Genomic DNA, 21,786 nt, shown 5'->3' on the forward strand with positions numbered 1-21,786 from the left:
AAATACTACCCCAGGCTCCTTGGCCTCTCTGTAAATCATATTTCACATGATTTATTCGAACAAGTATCTAATATTGTATTAGTTTCTTTATATGCCTTTCTATTTACAAGCTGATACATTACTTCAATTCTCTTACAATTGCTTGACCTTTTCATGCCTCATAAAACAACTCTATAAGCTTACACAAACTCTTGTTTGACCAATTAGCTGCCCACTACATTTTATAAACATTGGCTTTCTGATCTGGTTCTCATTTTATTACTTCTGGCTCTATAAATTTTGTAATGTACTGACACTAAACTGATTTTTAACTTATCAATTCTTTGACATCTCACACTTTACATCAACAGTAACTGGTTGTCCTTAATATAAGTCAACTATAAATGGTTCCTGACTGAATTATTTGGACAACCACTACCTATTGCAACTACTACATGCTAACTTTCTTGACCTAAGGATTGAGAAAGATGGTAGAGGAGTGAAACTTGAAACAAGGAATAAAATCTCACCCAGCTGGGAGTGTACCATTCGCCACTTGGTATACCAGCAAAAAAGTTGCTGGCTCCCTACACCTTGTTTAGTTTACCAGGTCTCTTATTTCTTCAGTTCGTACCTTACGATCCCTTCATCTATCTTCTCCCCTCTCATAGTTCCTGTCATCATCATCTCATATGACTGGCATAAAACTGTCGACCATTGCCATGGTTCCTATGTCCATTACCCCCACCTCTATCTCTGTAATTTGGTGGGCCATTAAAATAACTTTCATGGTAATTATTTCCACCTTGGTTCTGATCACACATCTGGTTCTTTCCCTGTGCATGACTACTAAATTAAATGTTTAAGTGAATGCTCGCCATAATTTGATGATAATGTTCATCAAACGCCACGCTAATAATAGTAGAATGTCTGTCCTGCGGCAGCACGTGAAAATACGACATACGCAAACTAAAGATAGTTCATTAACGTCATCCCAAAATTAACACTTCACTCGAAAACGATTTCATGGTTACACGTATCCCGAGTAACTTATTACTGCCTCCGAGGCTGTTTATGTCAACGATACCGACGCGACGTGACTCTCGGCACAAGTGGTGCGCTAATCAGCATCTGGAGAGAACTGGGAGCTTCCTCTTCTCGCACAGCGTTCTTACATATAAAGCCGCGTGCGGACGGTTAAGGGAACGCCTGATCAAATCTGCTCTTCCGACTAGCCGCTGGGCTAGTAATCCACCACCTTAAGTTATCGAATAAATCATTGTTTCCTTTGCTGATGGCCAATGAAGCTCTAAATTTAAATGTGCAATCAACACACAGGTAAGTAATCATAATAAAAGTTTGACGTGGCTAAGTCAAATATTTTGGGTGAGAGAATTAATTTAATTACACTACATGCAGTAGATGAGCTCTGAACTTGCTCTTTGGAGATACGCTATAGCTGTAGTTTTATAGTTATTCTGTTGAAACTTTTCACATTTTTATGATTATAGCAAATCTCCATTCTACTTAAATTTAAACATCCTAGCTTTATTTATTCGCCTACTTAATCTTTCTTGCTTCCTTAATTTCAAAGACAAAAACCAGAAAATCGTTAATTTCAACTAAAATTTTAATTTGTGAGATCCAGAGCACTGTTTACACTAAATTATTATGCAAATGGAATCTAAACATAAAATTTTAAGTTTCTAGCTCTTTTCTGTTTCGCCAATGATTTTTACAGAAAAACATTCAAATTTCGAAAATGGTTAAAGTTATTGAACTGATATCCAACACATATTGATTTTGTATTACTCCTGATATCCTAGAAACGTTTCAGGTTATTTACTTCATTTTAAAGTATTGCACAATATTTATGATGTCAGAGCTAGTTACAGCGGACTAGGCTGGCACGCAACGGAAAGACTGATGTGAATTTTATAAGGCGTGAGTAGGCTGCTTCACTACATGTTCCACAGCCTCCTCCAGTTTCACTTGGCTATTTCGCAATTTACCAATATTAGCCTGACACTGCTGTTGTATTTTTACCACGTCTTCAATCCGTTGGTTTTGGTGTGTTTAAATTTGCATTCTTCCTACCAATTCAGTTTTGACACCCTCAACCTCTTCCTCAGCTTTTCCAATTATCTCTGCCCTCATATCGTTCATTTCTTCTCGGAGTTGATCTACCTTCACCTGCAGCTTGTCATCTCTCTCCTTAAGAGCTATTCTCATCTTTTCCTGGAATTCCTGCAGTCATTTCCTTAAGGTTTCTTGGGACATCTCTGCTACACTGTTTTCTTTCTTGATTTCTTCATTTCCTTTATTTATTCGTTTCCTTTCCTCATCTCTTCATTTCCTTTCTTCATTTCATCATTTCCTTTGGGTATCTCTTCTATATGCTTGTTGATTCCTTGGAGCATCTGTGATTCTCCATCCTCTAGACTCAGTTCCTTTCTAATTGGTTTTACAGGTGTCTCAGGGTAACTGGTTGAATGACCCAATGGGCTATCCATTGACATTCCACTACCACCGATTCCTGACTCATCCTTGTCCTCCTGCCCTATCTCCATTTTTCTAACTACCTCCTCCACAACCATTTCTTTCAATTCAGGATCCATTTTCAACTATGCACTATGCACTGACAAGAAAAATAAAATAATCTCCTACTAACCCAAACACTCACTAATTAGCTAAAAAATGAACAATACTTCACTGTATTAGGTTAATCCATGTTGACAAAACAGACCTGTCCATTGAACACCATAAATTACAGAAACCTACTCAGATCAAACATCAATGACTGCATTTAAAACAAACATACACACACCTTAAAAGACATATAAACATGTAATTTACGATAAATAATGCAAATGAGACACTATTCTGTGCTGTACAGTATGAAAACACACGCATATTAGCATACCATGCTTCAGAGCAAATTCGCAAAGAAATGTTAAAAAGTTTTGGTTTTATATTTTCTGCAATTGACAAACTTAATTTGAAGCTCCTTCTGCGCTCTGAAGATAGTGCAATACTAATTAGTCTCGCGCCAGCAAATCGTCCCCACTCACCCCTCGACGCTCGTCAAAGTCGCGATGTTTCGACGTTTGAAGTCGCGTTACTGGTCGTGTTGGCGTTGGCTCCTCCGGCACGACGGCTGTCAGGCAAAGCGTCGTTGCAGTTGGTGTGGTGCCGTGTGGACTGCTTACGTCCGCGACGAATCTCGCTGACGCAGTCTTGTAGTTCGGTGGTTGGCAACGGGATGGAGCTGCTATCACGTATTTCGCTGATCGGTGGGTATGTGGCGCAGACGTCGTACACTTCGGGGGTTCGCCACTAGATGCCGAGCTCCGCGTCGTCGTTGATTCTACTTCAGCCACTTGGCTCCGCTGTAGTCACCGGTCAGTGTAGTACACCTCCACTATGCAAATCCTTGCTATTGCAGCGTGTGGAACTGCTTCACTTCTTCAACTGCTTTGGCTAGCCGCTCACAGTCTGGGTGACGTCATCCAACAATTACGCCACAGTCAACACTCGCAAACGAGGAACAGTTTATGGGTCCACATCAAATTAAGCGATTTACACCGTGCAAAAGATAATTTCTGATACAAAGTCACTTGAGAACATGCTCCTGATACTTTCGTTACGGAATTTTGGCTGGTTCACTCGAGATTATGTACATATGTGCCTTTTCTTTAAATATGAATTTTACAGTAATTCACGCAGGTTTTCGTGTCCATACGTCAATACATTGTTTATTAACACTGCTTTTGTAACTTAAAATCGTAAAAACAAATTGTTTACTTATCTCAGTGACTTTTGTACTGTATTGTCTAAATAATGTGCTTCATTCCCGCGATTTTTAATTTCACCATAAATGTTATGTTACACAGTTTCTAGTTTGAATACTATAATTTTAATCACGTAACGACAATACCGGATTACTCTTGCACTAAAATCGTCCAATAATTGCAATGTCTTTCTACTGAAACCAAAAATTGTGCTTAATAAACCATTGTTCGGATCCGAAGATTGCACTGACCTTGGCACGGGAGCCGAGATGAAACACCCACGTTATGGTCCTCTATTGGGTTTTGTGTGATTTACCGAAGCCACCAAACAGTTAATTATTATATTTATATGACCGTGTGCTTAATGGATGAAAGGTCATCGGTATTTCTGCTGTGGTTTCGGGGGTATTTCAACCGAGTGCGGCTGTTCTGAGACGGAATAGTTAATGATTGAAAGTTTGTCTATTATTAAAGACCATAAAGTTTGCGATGTACAAACTGGTATGTATTTTCTACTAACACACAAATTCTGAGGCAGTTGCTACCTTCGCCTTACACCTCTAATTACGGTTATATCTTTTATTAGTTGCCGATTTTAAGTACTTTGTCACACACAATGATGATGGTTAACATTTACAACAATCCTCATTACAAGCCATGGTTGTTTCTGGCCGACGCAATTGACGCGAAACACGTTATTCGGCACTTGTCACTTTGTTTCATATCACTCGTGAATCGGTATCGATGAGGGTCTACCCCACGATGATCAGGGGGACGCGCTCATTTGTCATACTCCAGTGAATTTACCGTTTACTACTCACTCGACCACCATTCTTGCTCGTCTCTCCAGTACTACTGCACACTCGACACTAGTCTCACTGCCTCTTGCAGTGCTCGACAATCGACTCCTGTCTGCTATCGACCTGGGTGTCGGATACTAACATCTATGTTCGTGGTATCACGGATCCCTTACATGCTGGGTGCGTGCTTGATACCAGTGCAAACGCATTGTTCTGCATAAACGACTAGTATGCAAGCTGTTTCCTCAATTGTCTCCTCCCGAAGTGTTCGGTGTTTAAGATATTCTCCTTAAACACAAGCAGGTGACAATTCCGAAGATACGCGGCTTACGATCAATGTGTATAGAAACCTTTTTTCGTTCTCTGATGCATATTGTATCCTCAGAAAATGTTAGAATCATTTTTGTGGACACTAATAGTTTGCCTACGTTCGTCCGAATGTTTGTTAAACATGTGAAACTCAGAAGTAAACTGATCAACGGAACTTTGTGATTTTTGTTAACAAGGTTTCCCCTTTATTTATTAGACATGTATACATATTTATATATTATACATATTAAAAACATACATCACCTATGTGCGTCTGAATTCATATTCGACCAATGTTTATAGAGTAAATCGGTCAAGTACTTTTCCAGAAATTTGATAACAATGTTAAACAACGACTTGTATTAATATGACAGTATCAGCTGACCAACCACGCATTACCCTGTTATTCATTTTGCCAATTTTCTATTAGAAACGAAAACAAAAGGTGACTATGTAGTGTAACATTTAAAAAATTTCATTTCCATGTATTCATGAATACACCTTTCAAATTATGAAAGAATCGTGCAAAGAAATATGCGTCACGTGCAAATGTACAAGTGTAGTATCCCGGAAAGTATCTGAACGCTGGGCGCAGCTGCTTCGCGTGTTTGTAACGAGATTTTGTAAAACTCTTCATGGAAACGCATCTTCATAGATCTGTAGACGGCTATTGTTTTCGCCCACAACCGTTTGCACTTCGTAGTTGAAAGCTGTAAAAAATGCTACCAGACAACTTCGTTCGTGATGCGGCACTTTTCTCTCGCACCTCAGTCTTTATATTTCTTGAGCTATGTGTCCTACAATGATATATTTCTGTAGATACATTCAGCGGGCATGCGTGGAAATTGTCTACCAAACGTGTTACGAATAGAGTTAATGGGAAAGAAGTAATAAATTTCAACATCACGCATGATGCGACCGTTTTCCCGCACCTCAGTGTGTATGACATATTTCCTGAACTATGGTAGGTTGCTGGTTCCTATCCCACAGCGAAAGTTGCATCACGTTAAGAGATATGTGTACTGTGTTTGGTTGGAATCCGTGGAGTGGTTTAGAAGGAGTTGTCGGACATATGTACACGCACATGTACGCACGTACATACACACACGTACATACATCCATTTTTATAATATGCATGGATAGATAATAAGCTTGTACGTCCCAGAGGGGATTACACGGCCAATTAAAATTTAAAATCTATGTTTGGATTCATTTAATTAGAAAGATTTCTACTGAGACATTTTGGAAATCTTAGTAGTGGTGTTGTGCGCCAGGTCAAATGGTTACTCGAGAACGTGGTGTGCAGTACTTCTGTTATCCTTTTCTTATTTCGTCATGTAAAGGGAGCCATATTTGTTACTCCATTGGAAGACGGAATCTCCGTATACAGTTATTTCCGAAGTGGGTAACCCTGCATTTATCTGTAATTAGACAGGTATATCGCGCCTGCCACGTAAGCAGTATGTCATCAGTCTCATTAGGGAGTTCCAGATTACACCTTGCTTCTGTTTTCTTGGAACAGATTAATTGATCCTTTCGCGTCAGCAAGATGCGTGGGAAGCATCCCGGAACACCGACTCTCTCGCGAGCGTATATATATGGAAGCTAGGGAAGTGGAGAATCTTTCAGTGTGAACATAACGTCAGAATAACGTGTGCTCAAATAGCGTTCACTTAGGATCACTAGCAGATCTCTTGCTTCTTTTTTGTAAACGGTGATTATCTGTACCGTACTTCGCAGTGAGCATTCAGCTATTAATATGAAGTGTAATAGCTGATTGGAAAATATTTCGTATCTGATGATCAAGATAGCTGAGGAGTGTGTAACACCTAATCGTTCGCTTCACAGATCGCAGGAGCCATCACACCATTCAGAGTTCGTATTCACTATTCTCACGAGGTGCTGGACGTGTGCGTCTGTTTTTCAGTCACACATTTATTTTCAATGAATATACTTGTACTGTTTTTGTACTCCAGTTATATCGTGTTTTCCACGCTTTTCCGCTTGGTCTAAGAGACGGTTTCCAGTGAAAAACACAAGTGATATTTCCACTGATCTCGTGTTTTATAGTACCTGTACTTGAATGCAAGATTAATAAGTGCGTCTAGAAACAACCTAGGCAGTTCTTTCACATTTCGAGGTAAACAGGTTGCAACTATGATTACAAATGTAAACATTGTCTGATGAACGATTCGAAGGAGACCTAATTTTCTCAGGAAGCTTCCATCAAGCTGATGTATTGTTATTCATAAAATATAAAATTTGGTTAGAGATCTTGTGAATTTACTCTTACAGTTGAAACCACGAAAAGGAATCCTTGACCCTGTAGGAGACCCTCATTGCACTTTCTGAGTTATCAGTAAGCAATTTATTGGAGGATTCCCCCAATCTGTGCACAAGTGTAGTGTTATATACCTGCTCTGCTGGCTACTATTTCAATTCCGTGACAACTACAAAAACTTTGACCTTTTGTGACTGAGATAGCTTCCTATGTAGAGGTAATGCCACCGATGAATGTAGAGTGGAAAATCTGCTTCAGCGTGTCGGTAAGCAGGAGTTGTCTTCTGGAGGCGATATGTAAGAAGCTTGAAATAGTGTGGCAGAAAATACTAGACGGTGCAGTCAACAGCAAGCTATCGTTGTTGGAGTAGCTTTTGGTACAAGGCTGTACCTACCAGTCGCAGGTAAATTTTGTAGTGTGATTGAGCAGAAAGAAAACTTTCTGCAATTGAATTTATGGCACAGTGATTTTAATGCCACCATATAATGCAACCACAGTTTCTCATTAAAGTTATTCCGGGGAGCTTTAAAAGAACGACTAATTTAAAACTAAGAAGTTATTCCAATATTTTAGGTGAGGCATTGAATTGCCAATTTCAATGAAATTTAGGAAATATTTGTGATCAGTATGAAACGACGAATTTGTCACTGCGTATGAGAAAGAAGCAACGAGTGAGAGAGGCTCTGTAAAGACGTAAAATAACACCTATCGAGATACAAAAGGTAGTTTAACTAGAGATTAGGAACTAGATAACTAGCTACGTAGTCAGTGACCACGCCAAGCTCCTAAGATTATCAGCACTGAGCCTTTGTTGGTAAGACTAGAAGGTAGAATACAATGTTCAAGCTCTTCTTTATTTTATATTTCATGTTAGATATCCTTATATAAAACTTCGTGGCCGTGATTCAGTTACTTGTGAGTAAATGAATACCGCATTTCATTCGTGTCTAATGTCACCTGGTTATCAAATGTGCAGTTAACGACTACTGCTACTTTTGTGTATGTAAATTCTTAATTTCATATCTGTGTAAAGTATGTCTCGGTAAATCAGGCAGATGACGTCTGTAGCATCGCATGACAAAGATTTACGAGAGGTTGCTAGTTCCGACGTCTTTAATTCAGTTTGTTGTTCTTGACTGGTGGAACATTAGGTTAGAAGGTAACTGAAGGTTAACCGCATTGATACCACTGTCAACAAGCTGCAGCAAGTCATACTACAGAAGGGTATGGTGGAGTGAGTAGATCTCGACGCAGCCGAGAAGCCGTCTGCACGGGACTTGCACTTGTGTCTGTGTGCTCTGCACGAGACTGGAGTAGCAGGTGCTGAAGATGACGTCACAGCAGGTGCAATGGGCGGGATGGCCGGTGCTTGTGGTGCTGGCGGCGCTGTTCTGGCCGCTGTGGCGATGGTGGTGGGGGCGGCAGCGGCTGCGGCAGCTGGCGGCGCGCATCCCGGGGCCCGAACCATGGCCTCTGGTGGGCAACGCGCCGCTCTTCTGCAGGAATCCCCAGCGCGCCTTCCAGACGGTGCTGGCGCTCATAGAGCAATACGGACCCACCATCCGTATCTGGATCGGCTCCAAACTCTACATCGTCGTCACTGACCCTCAGGTAAGCGTAGTCGCTGGAACTGTGGGCCTCACCGAAAGATCTTAATGCTCGATTGGGCCAAATTCCTTTTCTCGACGACAAATGTGTGTTATTCTGTCAATATTTCACCCGGATATCACGAAGTATGTGGTAGTCAACAACTCTTGTCCGAGAAAGGTGGGCCGGCCAGGGTGGCCGAGCGGTTCTAGGCGCTACAGTCAGGAACCGCGAGACCGCTACGATCGCAGGTTCGAATCCCGCCTCGGGCATTGATGTGTGTGATGTCCTTAGGTTAATTAGGTTGGTTGGTTTTTGGGGGAGGAGACCAGACAGCGAGGTCATCGGTCTCATCGGATTAGGGGCGGATGGGGAAGGAAGTCGGCCGTGCCCTTTGAAAGGAACCATCCCGGCATTTGCCTGGAGCGATTTAGGGAAATCACGGAAAACCTAAATCAGGAGGGCCGGACGCGGGATTGAACCGTCGTCCTCCCGAATGCGAGTCCAGTGTGCTAACCACTGCGCCACCTCGCTCGGTTTAGGTTAATTAGGTTTAAGTAGTTCAAAGTTCTATGGGACTGATGACCTCAGATGTTAAGTCCCATAGTGCTCAGAGCCATTTGAACCATTTTTGAGAAAGGTGGTGGATTCTTTACTGTGCTTTTCTACTAATCTATGGGGTGATTATAATTTAAGTGCAGTTATGCACAGAGATCCAATGTGGACTGTTATTGTCTAGGGACTGATGACCTTAGCAGCTAAGTCCCATAAGATTTCACATACTTTTTTGTTATTGTCATATGGCAGCGAAACTTGGTACATAGGCTATTGCGATAATACGGAACTGAAGCCGGCCGCTGTGGGCGAGCGATTCCAGGCGCTTCAGTCCGGAACCGCGCTGTTGCTATGGTCGCAGGTTCTAATCCTGTCTTGGGCATGGATGTTTGTGATGTCCTTAGGTTAGTTGGTTTAAGTAGTTCCAAGTGTAGGGGACTGATGACCTCAGATGTCAAGTCCCATAGTACTCAGCACCATTAGAACCATTTTGAACGGAACTGATTTACGCTGAAATAAAACAGTCCCAGTTTTGGTCACCAGATGGAAATCTGTCGCTATGAATTCAATAAAGTACGTACATAAATGTTTCCATTTGTAATGGATTAAGAATGGGACATGGGTAAAAAGATCAAACAAGTGAGAAAGGCCTAATCTTGATTTTATTGTTGACCGCCATTTATAAAGCTTATTCAGTACGAGCACCAGAGACGTCGACGAGATGCAGCATCATTAATAGGATGTTATGAACAATATTTTTTTTTCAATTGATGGTGGAAATATATAGCAACCAGTGATAAATATATTGAACAGAGAGTCTAGGCTGCAAAATACGCTTCATAATTTTATATTTTTCCAATAACGTATTCCGCCTTGTTTAAGGTATCTGCAGATTGGCTGGCACAAAAGATACGTTCATGCAAATCTCTTAACTGGCAAACACCGTTGTCAATATTTTAAGCACATTGCGTGGTCTCTTGAGGGAAAATAATGTTGAGTACTCGGGAAACCACGTTCAAAATGCATAAAACAGACAAGTGCAACGGCCTGCTAAGGTCTTTTGTGCATTTTAAAACGTGACTTCCAATGCACTCAACACTATTTTGTATCAGGACATCACGTAATTTGTTTAAAACATTGATGACAGTTTTTTCCTGCTAAGACATTTGTATGTGTGCCAGCCTATATGCTCAGCACCCGTTATGCCAGTATACATGAAGATACCTTTGTAAGAGGTCCATGACTAAAGGATTTATTGCTAACGCACTCGAGCGGATGTAACTTCGATGGATTGCTCACGAGATGCCTGCGATATTTAAGCTATAATAGAATCGCAGACCAGAGACCAGTGTCGGCAGCAGTAGTAGTAGTAGTAGTAGTAGTAGTAGCTCACAGTCGGGCGGTTGGGTCAGGCTGCTCGTAGAGACCAGTTGTCGAGTTGTATAGCTCTCAAAGAGCACTTGTGTCCTGGAATACGGAGAATGTAGTCCAGTAGTGGTGTTTTGTAGCTTGACAGTAGCAGTAGAGTTATGGAATTACCAAGGCCATTCGTGGAGAACGATGGTGGTGCCTGAGCGATGTAGTATAAGGTAAAAGCAAAATATTACTGTTCTTTATTGTCCCGCGCATACGTAAATTACCACAACTGATTTTTGTACTATTGTTATATCAAAGTCTCAAGTAAATGTTTTCAAAAATCTTTCAATAATAATCTTTCACATAAAGATAAAAAAAAAATTGTAAGAGGTCCGTGACTAAGAAATTTCTTGCCAGCGCACTCGAGCAGATGGAACTTCGATGAATCAGTCCGCGTTGCGCTGTACACGGATCCATTTTATTACAAAAAGCCACGTGCGAAAACGTGTTTTTTAGGGGTCATACACAGTACTCTGTTGATCAGACATGTCAGGTGTTTTTGGCAGCCCTTGGCCTAGAGAGTATTTGTGTACCAATACAGGGTCAAAATTTAAACATTATACACCTCCTTAAAGGCAGACAAAAATAAAGTAAATCTGTTTCTTCTTTTGCATTAGGTGTAATTTATGATGGATCCTAGGCGGCTTATAGAAGCATCACTTGTTCGTGGGTTGTTCCTGAAAAAAACCAGAAAACCATGATTTTTACGACGAAAATTACCAACTGCGAGGAAGGCCACTTCTACAATTTGTATTCGTAGCGTAAAGACAAAACTTTTACTATGTTCTCCTAAGATTACATTCTTCGGGAACTTCGAAAATTTTTTCGATATCATTATCGCATGCGGAGAGCCAGAGATTCAAAGTTACTGTACATACGCACCTAAAATATTCAATGACGTAAAGAACACATGGAAAGGGTTTAGAGCCATTGCAGATGTTCCGAGGTCAAAAGTTTTTAGGTTGCATTTTTTCACCAACAAGGCTTTATGACGAACCGTCTCATTACAATGGGCGCTTTATTCCTATACATATATGCCCAAAGTGGTACTGCAAGTGACAAAAATGAGCTGTAAAAGATCTCAACAAGACTGAAAATAACTTACAATGATTGTTAAAATTACGTAAAATGAAAAGTCTTTACATTCAGTAAAATCTTTGTTATAACAGTTTTACTCTTTTAAGGTAAGTCAAAATCCGGTATTTTTCAACGAATTGCTATCGGAGGGCAAAGCATCCAGAAAAAATGTAAAGTGAACGATTTCATGTTAATCTTATGTATTTCACACACTTATTTGTTGTTTATATGTGTCGAAATATATAAATATGTCGAAGTATATAACTGAATTGTCAAAACTTAACTGACCTATAGAATTTGCTGCAAGCGAGCAGCACACCTTGTGTAGCAGGGGAAAGAAGTAACCAGCGGAAACATATTCTTGTTGGATCACGAAAAAAAAAATGCTCTTCTTTAAGACTGGGGGAACCAAAGACCTCAATCCTCATTCCGCTTTCCTCTGTAAAAATTAAGGGATGCGAACATATCTACGGTTTTTGTTGAAAAAGAGTAACAGTGACGGAGGAAGAGAGAGGAGGCAGTGCTAGTGGGATAGAAGGGAGGACGTAGTGATGGGAAGGAGAGAGTAGTAGTGTAGGAGAAAGAGAAATGGATAAAGGGAATTGCAGTGGGCGCCAAAGATAGAGCAGACAGTGAAACTAAAAAATACATATGAGTAGAGGCCATATAGGCCTATAGGCCTGGAGGGGTCTGGCATTCCCAGACAGGCGAACTTTAACTCGACGGTATAAGGGACGGCGCATTTTTTATATAAATTTTAAACTCGTGTTTATAGAGGCAAAAATAAGCTGAACCTTCCAGCATTTTTGAGCTACCGAGGGACGATGGAGACAGTGACAGTGGGAAAGAATGACAAAAGAGAAAGTATAAGAGAGATTGGGGACCGTGGATGTGCGATGTTCTATAAATGAATGGCAGAAAACGGAAACAGTGTGAGACATGTACAGACGAAAAGAGCCAGTGAGGTGCTGAGTATGAATGCGTAGCTGCAATCAGAGACTGGGTAAAACGATTTAGAATACTGTCCGTCAAAAGAGTGCGAATATATTCGCATGCCAAGATATTTTTGGTGAGGAAAGCGACATGAGGATTGAGGTAGCTGGTTACCCATTTACCTGTCAGGGTCTTTCAAATAGAAACATATTCACCTCTCCTGTGCTCCGACAGGAGCATTTTTCCGCTTGTCGCCAGCGACTGACTTCGGCAGAATGTGACTGACAAGAAGAAACTTTTTGACTCCTTGCCGATATGAGATCGTTGTCATCGCTAGAGTCGGTATTACTCAATACTAGATCAGTGTCTCCCGGCAGTGACTGACATTTTCCTCTCGTGTTTACGTTATGTATCGGGTACTTATAATTAAAATAGTTGCCCACGAAGGTCCAGTATGGGCTGTAATTATCGCGTGACAGCGAAACTTCGTAGACATGCTAATGCGTTAATGTGGGACCGATAAGTTCCAATTGTGTTCATCGGTGAAATTCCGGTGCTGTGCAATGTTTTTGTGACGTTATGACATCCGCGCTGTCATTTAAGCCGTTAAGTGAGTGAACAGCGTGGCCATTGAGAAGAGAGACCGATGCGCTGTTCGTGAAACAGTTTTATGTGAACGACTGCAATGACAGTGTTACATTGAGGGAGTATCGGCGTCTGAAAGCCCTGAGCGGAGGCCCGTCTTCATTAAAAGGGTTAAATGGTTTAAATACGATAGTAATAACTTTCCAAAACACGCGTGACGTTGGTGTGGCAGGGCAATATTCTATGGAGGCACATTTTGCAGTAAATTCTGAACCGATCAGTTCCAATTGTGTCCATCGCTGCAATTATGGCGCTATACACTGTTTTTATGACGTTAGGGCATCCTCACGGTCATTTGACAAGACATAACGTGAGTGAACATGAGAACTGCCGAATTTGGGGTACTGTTAATCTGAACATTGTGCACGAAAAGTAATGACATTCATAGTTTATGAATGCTTAATTCATAAGCATCTCTATTCTCGATCCGTTCTTTTTTGAAGAAAATACTCCCAGAGGGCCTGGCATGTGCATAGTGACGTCTAAGCGTTATTGAGATCTCCTTATACAGTACGTGATTCCTGCTTTGGAAGAGTTCACTTGTGTGGAACCACTTTGTGGAAGTTGGGGCAGCACCTCATGTTGCTCTCCGGGTGAAAGGTCTGCTTACGGCAATCTTTCATGAACGTGTTATTTCCAGAGTTTTTCAGGCGCGTAGCCTACAAGACTTACCTGAATCCATGCGACTCGGCTCTGGAGATACCTAAAAGAATGCTTTTACCAGTAACACGTTCGGCCTATACCTGCTCTGAACTACAGTATACAGGAACATGTTGCTCAGATTCCATCGGAACTGCTGCGGGCAACTATTGATCATTTTTGAATAGATAAACCGGCTTGGCCCCAAAATAGCCTTTATTATTTTATGTTTTGCCAGTAATGCATTTTTTCTTGTTTAAGGTATAAGAGGTCCATGATTAAAGAATTTATTCGTTGCGCACTCGAGCAGATGTAACTTTGATGGATTGTTCACGCGCTGCCTGCGATAATTAAGGTACAATAGGATCGCAGGCAGCGCGTGTGCAGTTCATCGAAGTTACATCTGCTCGAGTGCGCTAGCAATAAATTTCTTACATTTTTTTTATCTTTCTTATAAAGATTATTATTCAAAGATTTTTGAAAACATTTACTTGGGACTTTGATATAACAATAGTACAAAAATCAGTTGTGGTAATTTACGTATGCGCGGGGCAATAAAGAACAATAATATTTTGCTTTTACCTTATACTACATCGCTCAGGCACCACCATCATTCCTCACGAATGGCCTTGGTAATTCCATAACTCTACTGCTATTCTCGAGCTAAAAAACACCACTACTGGACTGCATTCTCCGTACTCCAGGACACAAGTGCTCTTTGTGAGCTATACAACTCGACAACTGGTCTCTACGAGCAGCCTGACCCAACCGCCCGACTGTGAGCTACTACTACTACCACTACTACTACTACTGCTGCTGCTGCTGCTGCTGCCGACACTGCTCTCTGGTCTGCGATTCTATGGTAGCTTACATATCGCAGGCAGCGCGTGCGCAATCCATCGAAGTTACATCCGCTCGAGTGCGCTAGCAATAAATCCCTTAGCCATGGACCTCTTACAAAGGTATCTTCATATATACGGGTGCTGAACATACAGGCTGGCACCCATACAAATGTCTAAGCAGGGAAAAACCGTCATCAATGTTTTAAGCAATTTACGTGATGTCCTGATACAAAATAGTGTTGAGTGCATTGGAAGTCACGTTTTAAAATGCACAAAAGACCTTAGTAGGCAGTTGCACTTGTCTGTTTTATGCATTTTGAACGTGGTTTCCCGAGTACTCAACATTATTTTCCCTCAAGACACCACGCAATGTGCTGAAAATATTGACAACGGTGTTTGCCAGTTGAGAGATTTGCATGAACGTATCTTTTGTGCCAGCCAATCTGCACATACCTTAAACAAGGCGGAATACGTTATTGAAAAAATATAAAATAATGAAGCGTATTTTGCAGCCTAGACTCTCTGTTCAATATATTTATCACTGGTTGCTATATCTTTCCACCATCAATTGAAAAAAAATATTGTTCATCACATCCTATTAAGGATGCTGCATCTCGTCGACGTCTCTGGTGCTCGTACTGAATAAGCTGTGTAAATGGCGGTCAACAATATTTTATGGATATTGACATATATTTCACTCACTGTTCGAATTAGTCCCATATAATTTCAAATATCGGGTGGTTTAGATGGCCATCCAAAGTGCTATTGAGTGCATGAGTATTTGTCATTTCAGCATTTATCATCTACTAGCCAATTTTCGTTTGTTTTACTGACTAAACACACGCACCTTGTAGCATATCTGTATTTACCCGATCAAATATTCTCTCGATAGCTGCACCTCCATCCAATCTGGCTGAGAAATGAGAGGTAGAAAATAGGCTAGTGTCAATAATATAGTCTACACCAGATTTGCAGTTCAAACACTTTGTAGCATTTCAAACACTCTTAGATGTTGAATGAACCATTATTTATCGCCAGTTCGAGTCTAATTTACTTAAATTATGCACAGACAAACCGACAACCACATACTACACTCGACTGATGACCTATAATGTGCTTCTTCATGTGCAATGACCTTACACTGAAGTATCTGTACACAAAAATTTAATTGTGGTGGATAAATATTTAACGCAACCACATAATTGTACTCTTGTGACACTGTGTTTCAGATCCAAATTTCAAATAGGTACAAACACTACGCCCTCACTAATTAATACTGCTCACAGCCTAATCTGGCTCACAGCAAGTATGATAGAAGTTTGACACAGTTCATAATAACAATTACACACTCTGTCCAAATAATCATTCAGTACAGTCCCTGGATTATCAAACAAACTCCCACAAACAAAATTTCGATAAAATCCGGTACTCTTTCTGACTTGAAATTTATGCTACCTTGTCTGCTGTACATTTCCTCGTTTTGCAGGACATAGGACTTTCTCCTCTCAATCTCACCACAGTCTGACCTAAAATGGCTCCCGACAAGCTATTTTTATATGTTTACGACAGTTAAAACTAAAGTTAGCTGTTATTGCTTACTACACTACTGGCCATTAAAATTGCTACACCACGAAGATGACGTGTTGCAGACGCGAAATTTAACCGACAGGAAGAAGATTCTGTGACATGCAAATGATTAGCTTTTCAGAGCATTTACACAAGGTTGGCGCCGGTGGAAACACCTACAACGTGCTGACATGAGGAAAGTTCCCAACCGATCTCTCATACACTAACAGCAGTTGACCGGCGGTGCCTAGTAAAACGTTGTGATGCCTCGTGAAAGGAGGAGAAATGCGTACCATCACGCTTCCGACTTTGATGAAAGTCGGATTGTAGCCTGCCGCGATTGCGGTTTAACTTATCGCGACATTGCTGCTCGCGATTGTCGAGATCGAATGACTGTTAGCAGAATATGGAATCGGTGGGTTCAGGAGGGTAATACGGAACGCTGTGCTGGATCCCAACGGCCTCGTATCACTAGCAGTCGAGATGACAGGCACCTTATCCGCATGGCTGTAACGGATCGTGCAGCCACGTCTCGATCCCTGAGTCAACAGGTGGGGACGTTTGCAAGACAACAACCATCTGCACGAACAGTTAGACGACGTTTGCAGCAGCATGAACTATCAGCTCGGAGACCATGGTTGCGGTTACCCTTGACGATGCATCACAGTCAGGGGCGCCTGCAATAGTTTACTCAACGACGAACCTGGGTGCACGAATGGCAAAACGTCATTTTTTGGGATGAATCCAGGTTCTGTTTACAGCAACATGATGGTCACATCCGTGTTTGGTGACATCGCGGTGAACGCGATAAACCAATAAGCCACAAATGAAACTTTCCTGTTTCTTGACGATGTTTCACTATACGTGTCTAAATGTTTCTTACAAATTTAAAGTAAATCGGAAAGGTAGACTTTGGGACTTTGGTTATAATGTTTCTTCTTTACAGGATATGAATTAAAATACATGGCGAATAACTTATAACTTGCACCGCAAATATTGCGCCAAATTAGAACGTCAGTGACGTTTTTTGCTGACTTCTAGTGTGAGTCGCTTACGAGATATCGTGTTTTTAAAAGTTCCCACATCGACATTTGTAAAATACGCGTGGTAGCGTACACTGAACAACAAAATACGTGTGTAAATTAGTTTTGTGGATACTCATTAGTAAAGACACTACTGACCAGCACAAGGTGTGTTAAAAATGAGCACCGGCAACGGCAATACACGCTTTCAATATGGTATGCAACAACTGCCGCACATGTGCTGGCTTTTCAACGGAGATGTCCGAGTAAAGATGCAGTAATATGTCGCTGCATATCGTCGGGTGTAGTTGGTATGTGCCTGTAGACAGCGTCCCCCCGCTTTCCCCGTAGAAAAGAGTCTATGCTCGTCAAATACGGAGAATGGGAGTATACTGCCTTAATGCCCATGTACAGATGTTAACACGATTCTCATAATAATTTCGATGCAGCTCTTGCTGGAGAGAGATGTGATATGAATAGAATCTAAGTCGAAGGAGAACCTGTAGGTGACTTGCGTGACCCATTCTACTTCCTCGTGGGATCAAGTGGAAGCTATCGTGCGGATCAACTGCCACAGCAGCAATAACGTTAATTTCCCCCACTTGTGTCCTCACTTATTTCCTTGTGTTACGTTGTCTAGGTGTCACAAAACTATTATCGCGTAACTGGTTGAATGGGTTGATAAATAATTGTCGCGACGGTTGACGTCTATTGGGGTATCTTGTCGCATACACCTAACAACGTACTACTTTCTTCCTACACCCTACAGCTCGAGCATGTCGGCATTTTCTGCATTGCTAAAACCCAAGGCCCATTCACGACGTACTGCTTGGACTATTACACACTAACTTGCTAGCAAGTCGCGATGCACTGAAGGCACACACAAGCACACTGGTAGGAAACATAACGTCGTACCTATCAACTACCCTGATTGAATGGCACAGATAAGTGATGGAGTGGAAACTTTTCAAAATACGGTATCGCACAAACGACTCGCACTAATGCCACAACAAACACCACTGACATTCTAATTTACTCTGTTAAGCTGTTAATGTCAATAAGTATTGTTGCATTTGGAATAGGGTGTGTTTGCACAAAAGTACACCTAACTATTATTACAGTCTGTTTATCGGCTAACAATAAGAGCCCCTGACCAACCCATTCTTTGAAAACTCCACATCTGTAGCACATTTCCACAATATTTGAGGTGCAATCCTTAGGTGATTCACTCTGTATACATATATTACAGAACTGGGTCCCAATATCCCCCATATTAGAAATCAACGTTGCGTCAAACTTTCAAAGCAATCTGTGAAGAACTTTCGGAGATTTGAGATTTTGAAGAAACGAACATTACGTTTGTACTAATATAGAAATTGTGAATGTTGCTACTAGCAAATATCCGAAAATTTTTTACCGCATGTTTTGAAATGCATTTAAACAAACGTGTGTCATTGTATACCTTTGTGTTAGCAGAAGAGCCAACACCGTGTTACGAGTGGATGCCGAAATGCACGCGTTTTAGCTCACGCAGGCTGGCGTGACGATGGAAGAACTATACTGACGTGTGGTCTGGAACATGACAAGGAATTAGAAATCAGAAAGAGGATGTAATTAGTTTGATACTTAACTTTAATCCATCAATGATGAACGTCGCTCTTGACGGTACATGATTCACAATATTATCTGTTTCAGAATCCATTCTAATTACTGAAATATGGCGCCTTGCTAGGTCGTAGCAAATGACGTAGCTGAAGGCTATGCTAAACTGTCGTCTTTGCAAATGAGAGCGTATGTAGACAGTGAACCATCGCTAGCAAAGTCGGCTGTACCACTGGGGCGAGTGCTAGGGAGTCTCTCTCGACTAGACCTGCCGTGTGGCGGCGCTCGGTCTGCAATCACTGATAGTGGCGACACACGGGTCCGACGTATACTAACGGACCGCGGCCGATTTAAGGGCTACCACCTAGCAAGTGTGGTGTCTGGCGGTGACACCACATATACCTTTTCTGTAAGATATTTAATATATAATTCTTAATAAATTTAATTATTATATACCTTAGAACGATGCAATTGCGGAATACAGTTTCAGAAACATCTTGCCACATCCAATATGTATTATCAGTAAGATTCTTGTGTTGATGAAAACATTCTTTTGTTGCCATTTCGTATCTGACCGTTCAATTCCTTGAACAATTTTTGTAATTTTATTTCTGGTGGATGATAATTGTTTCATGATTATTTTTGCCATACAGTCATACTTCCCGCATGAAACACTATTAATCCGGTACTTGTTTGGCATGGAATTCTAAAGCTAATGATGTGTGAGGTGTTCTGTATATCATCTAATTTTCTACATATTTCGACTAATTTAACACTGAAGTTAGTTATTTAATCAATTGTAAGTTATTACTAGGGATTAATATCTTTTTATGTTATTAACATGTAGTGACAACAACGAAATTAAATACTGTTTGTTAGTATTAGTCAACCAGTTAGAAATATTGTGTAACAGGTTCTAATTTCTCAGCCAAAGTAATATATTCACTGACAGAGAATAGCTTCTTACAATTACTCTCTAACTGGAGGCAATGCTTATACTTCCTTCCTGGCTGTTCAAATATCTTGGTCATAAAAACGAGGACAGGCCAAGAATAATGTGAATATTTGGAGAGATGTAGTAGACAGTAAGTCTGTAGCCCAGTTCCATCAGATGCCCGAAGATCTTTCAGTTTCAGACTACTTGCCCTGTAGATTCATGCTAAATACAGAAGCCCACTGCCATCATTTCATGCTTCGTTACAGCTTTAGTACGTTGTTTTGTGAATACTTTTTTCTCTGAGTCTCCAGGCGCTTATTCGTAAAAAAACACTTTAGACAAAAATATTTGGATATATAACGAGGTTGAAACGTTCTAATGGTATAACATTTTTTGTTATCATCAACGAGGCCTGGAAGACGAGTAATAATATTGTGCAGCCTTTTTCTAACATTACGTCGTGGAAATCCTTTTTTCCATTTACTCGTTCCATCTTTCCCAAGATTATAACTACCTTTGACCTTATCTTCATCGTTTTTTTTCTGCTTCCTGCTCTGATGGTGTGTTGTGACCACAGTTAATAACAGCATCCTCCTCATCTCCACCAGCGGAATCTGCTGCCCCCTCATCATGTTCAACCAACGCTTGTACTATGCCCCCTTCTGGCCTATAACAGTCCATGTATAACAATATTTACTATTAGTTGTGTGATCAAACACAATATCACATGCAAAAAAAGCACAAAACTGCAATGAAATAGCTACCTTGATTCTCTCTTCTTATGGGACTACAATGGTGTGTTGGGGTTTCACATACCCCATCATGCTCGAACTTGTTTCAACAGCATCTCACGAAACCTTGTTCTCAACTAATGTTACAAAAATTCTCTTGTACCGCTGTATTGACATTCCGTAGCAGCTATATCGAACTACAAAGCAGTATGATATGGAGTCTGGTAACTAACTACAGAAAATCATCAGAAGGGGTGTATCATATCACTATACACCACTGCCGGGCTAATATCTTTCGTTTTTGTTCTAAAATTTATGGATAAACGAAAATATCCAAAAGTGGATGGCGACTTTGTGTTTCGCTACAGGACATCGCGTGCGTGCTGGGGAATTCTTCAATGATTTCCCGTGACAGCTACATCAACAGACTAGCCAGCAATTTAATGGGCCAGTCCCTGATCACAGCCAGCGGAGAACTGTGGAAGGCGCACCGCAAGATCGTCGCACCAGCCTTCAGCTCCAACGTCCTGCAGGTATGCTCCAACCATCACATGCATCCGTTCGTTTAACTTTACCAACTGAACGAATTTTTCTAGAGACATTTTGTTTCCTCGAACCTCGTATATCTGAATACAGTTATAGAGTTGGTACGGGTGGCTGGTGGAAGTGATGAAGACAGCTCTCCTCACTCGCGGAGTACAAGCAGAGCTCACAATTTGTAGACTACTATCCTGAGTAAAGCGGGGCCTTTGGTTTGGAGCCGAATAGAGGGGTCTCAACCAACGGCTCCATCGATTTTGCAACGGTCTTGACTGCAGATTTCTGAAACTGCGTTATGGGATGGAGACTTGTAGGACTACACTTGATACGTTGTTGGTGCTCTACACACATGTAGCAGAGTACCTGTAGAGCGCACGTGGTGTTTTTATAACAGTAAACTGTCGGACTATTCATAACAAAGCTCTCGATGTTGCTGCCCTCCGGGGCAGTTGTCACGCTCAAATTAATTTCGGAACCGAGATGTAGTTGAAACCCGAAGGAGAAAGGTCCAAATAGTTAATGAAGCACGGAGTA

The 21,786-nt window shown here is 41.1% G+C and overlaps 1 protein-coding gene across 1 annotated transcript in view; it reads left to right on the plus strand.

Annotated features, from left to right (window-relative positions):
* Positions 1-3,241: 3,241 nt before the first annotated feature.
* LOC124620154 (probable cytochrome P450 4e1) overlaps positions 3,242-21,786 on the plus strand; it is a 79,980-nt gene continuing 61,435 nt past the window's right edge. Inside the window, exons 1-3 of the mRNA XM_047146823.1 lie at positions 3,242-3,307; positions 8,586-8,771; positions 21,081-21,245. Coding sequence (XP_047002779.1) covers positions 3,242-3,307; positions 8,586-8,771; positions 21,081-21,245 — 417 coding nt within the window. The remainder of the gene's footprint in view (positions 3,308-8,585; positions 8,772-21,080; positions 21,246-21,786) is intronic.

Source organism: Schistocerca americana, chromosome 6 (assembly GCF_021461395.2).
Source record: "Schistocerca americana isolate TAMUIC-IGC-003095 chromosome 6, iqSchAmer2.1, whole genome shotgun sequence".
Lineage (NCBI taxonomy): Eukaryota > Metazoa > Arthropoda > Insecta > Orthoptera > Acrididae > Schistocerca > Schistocerca americana.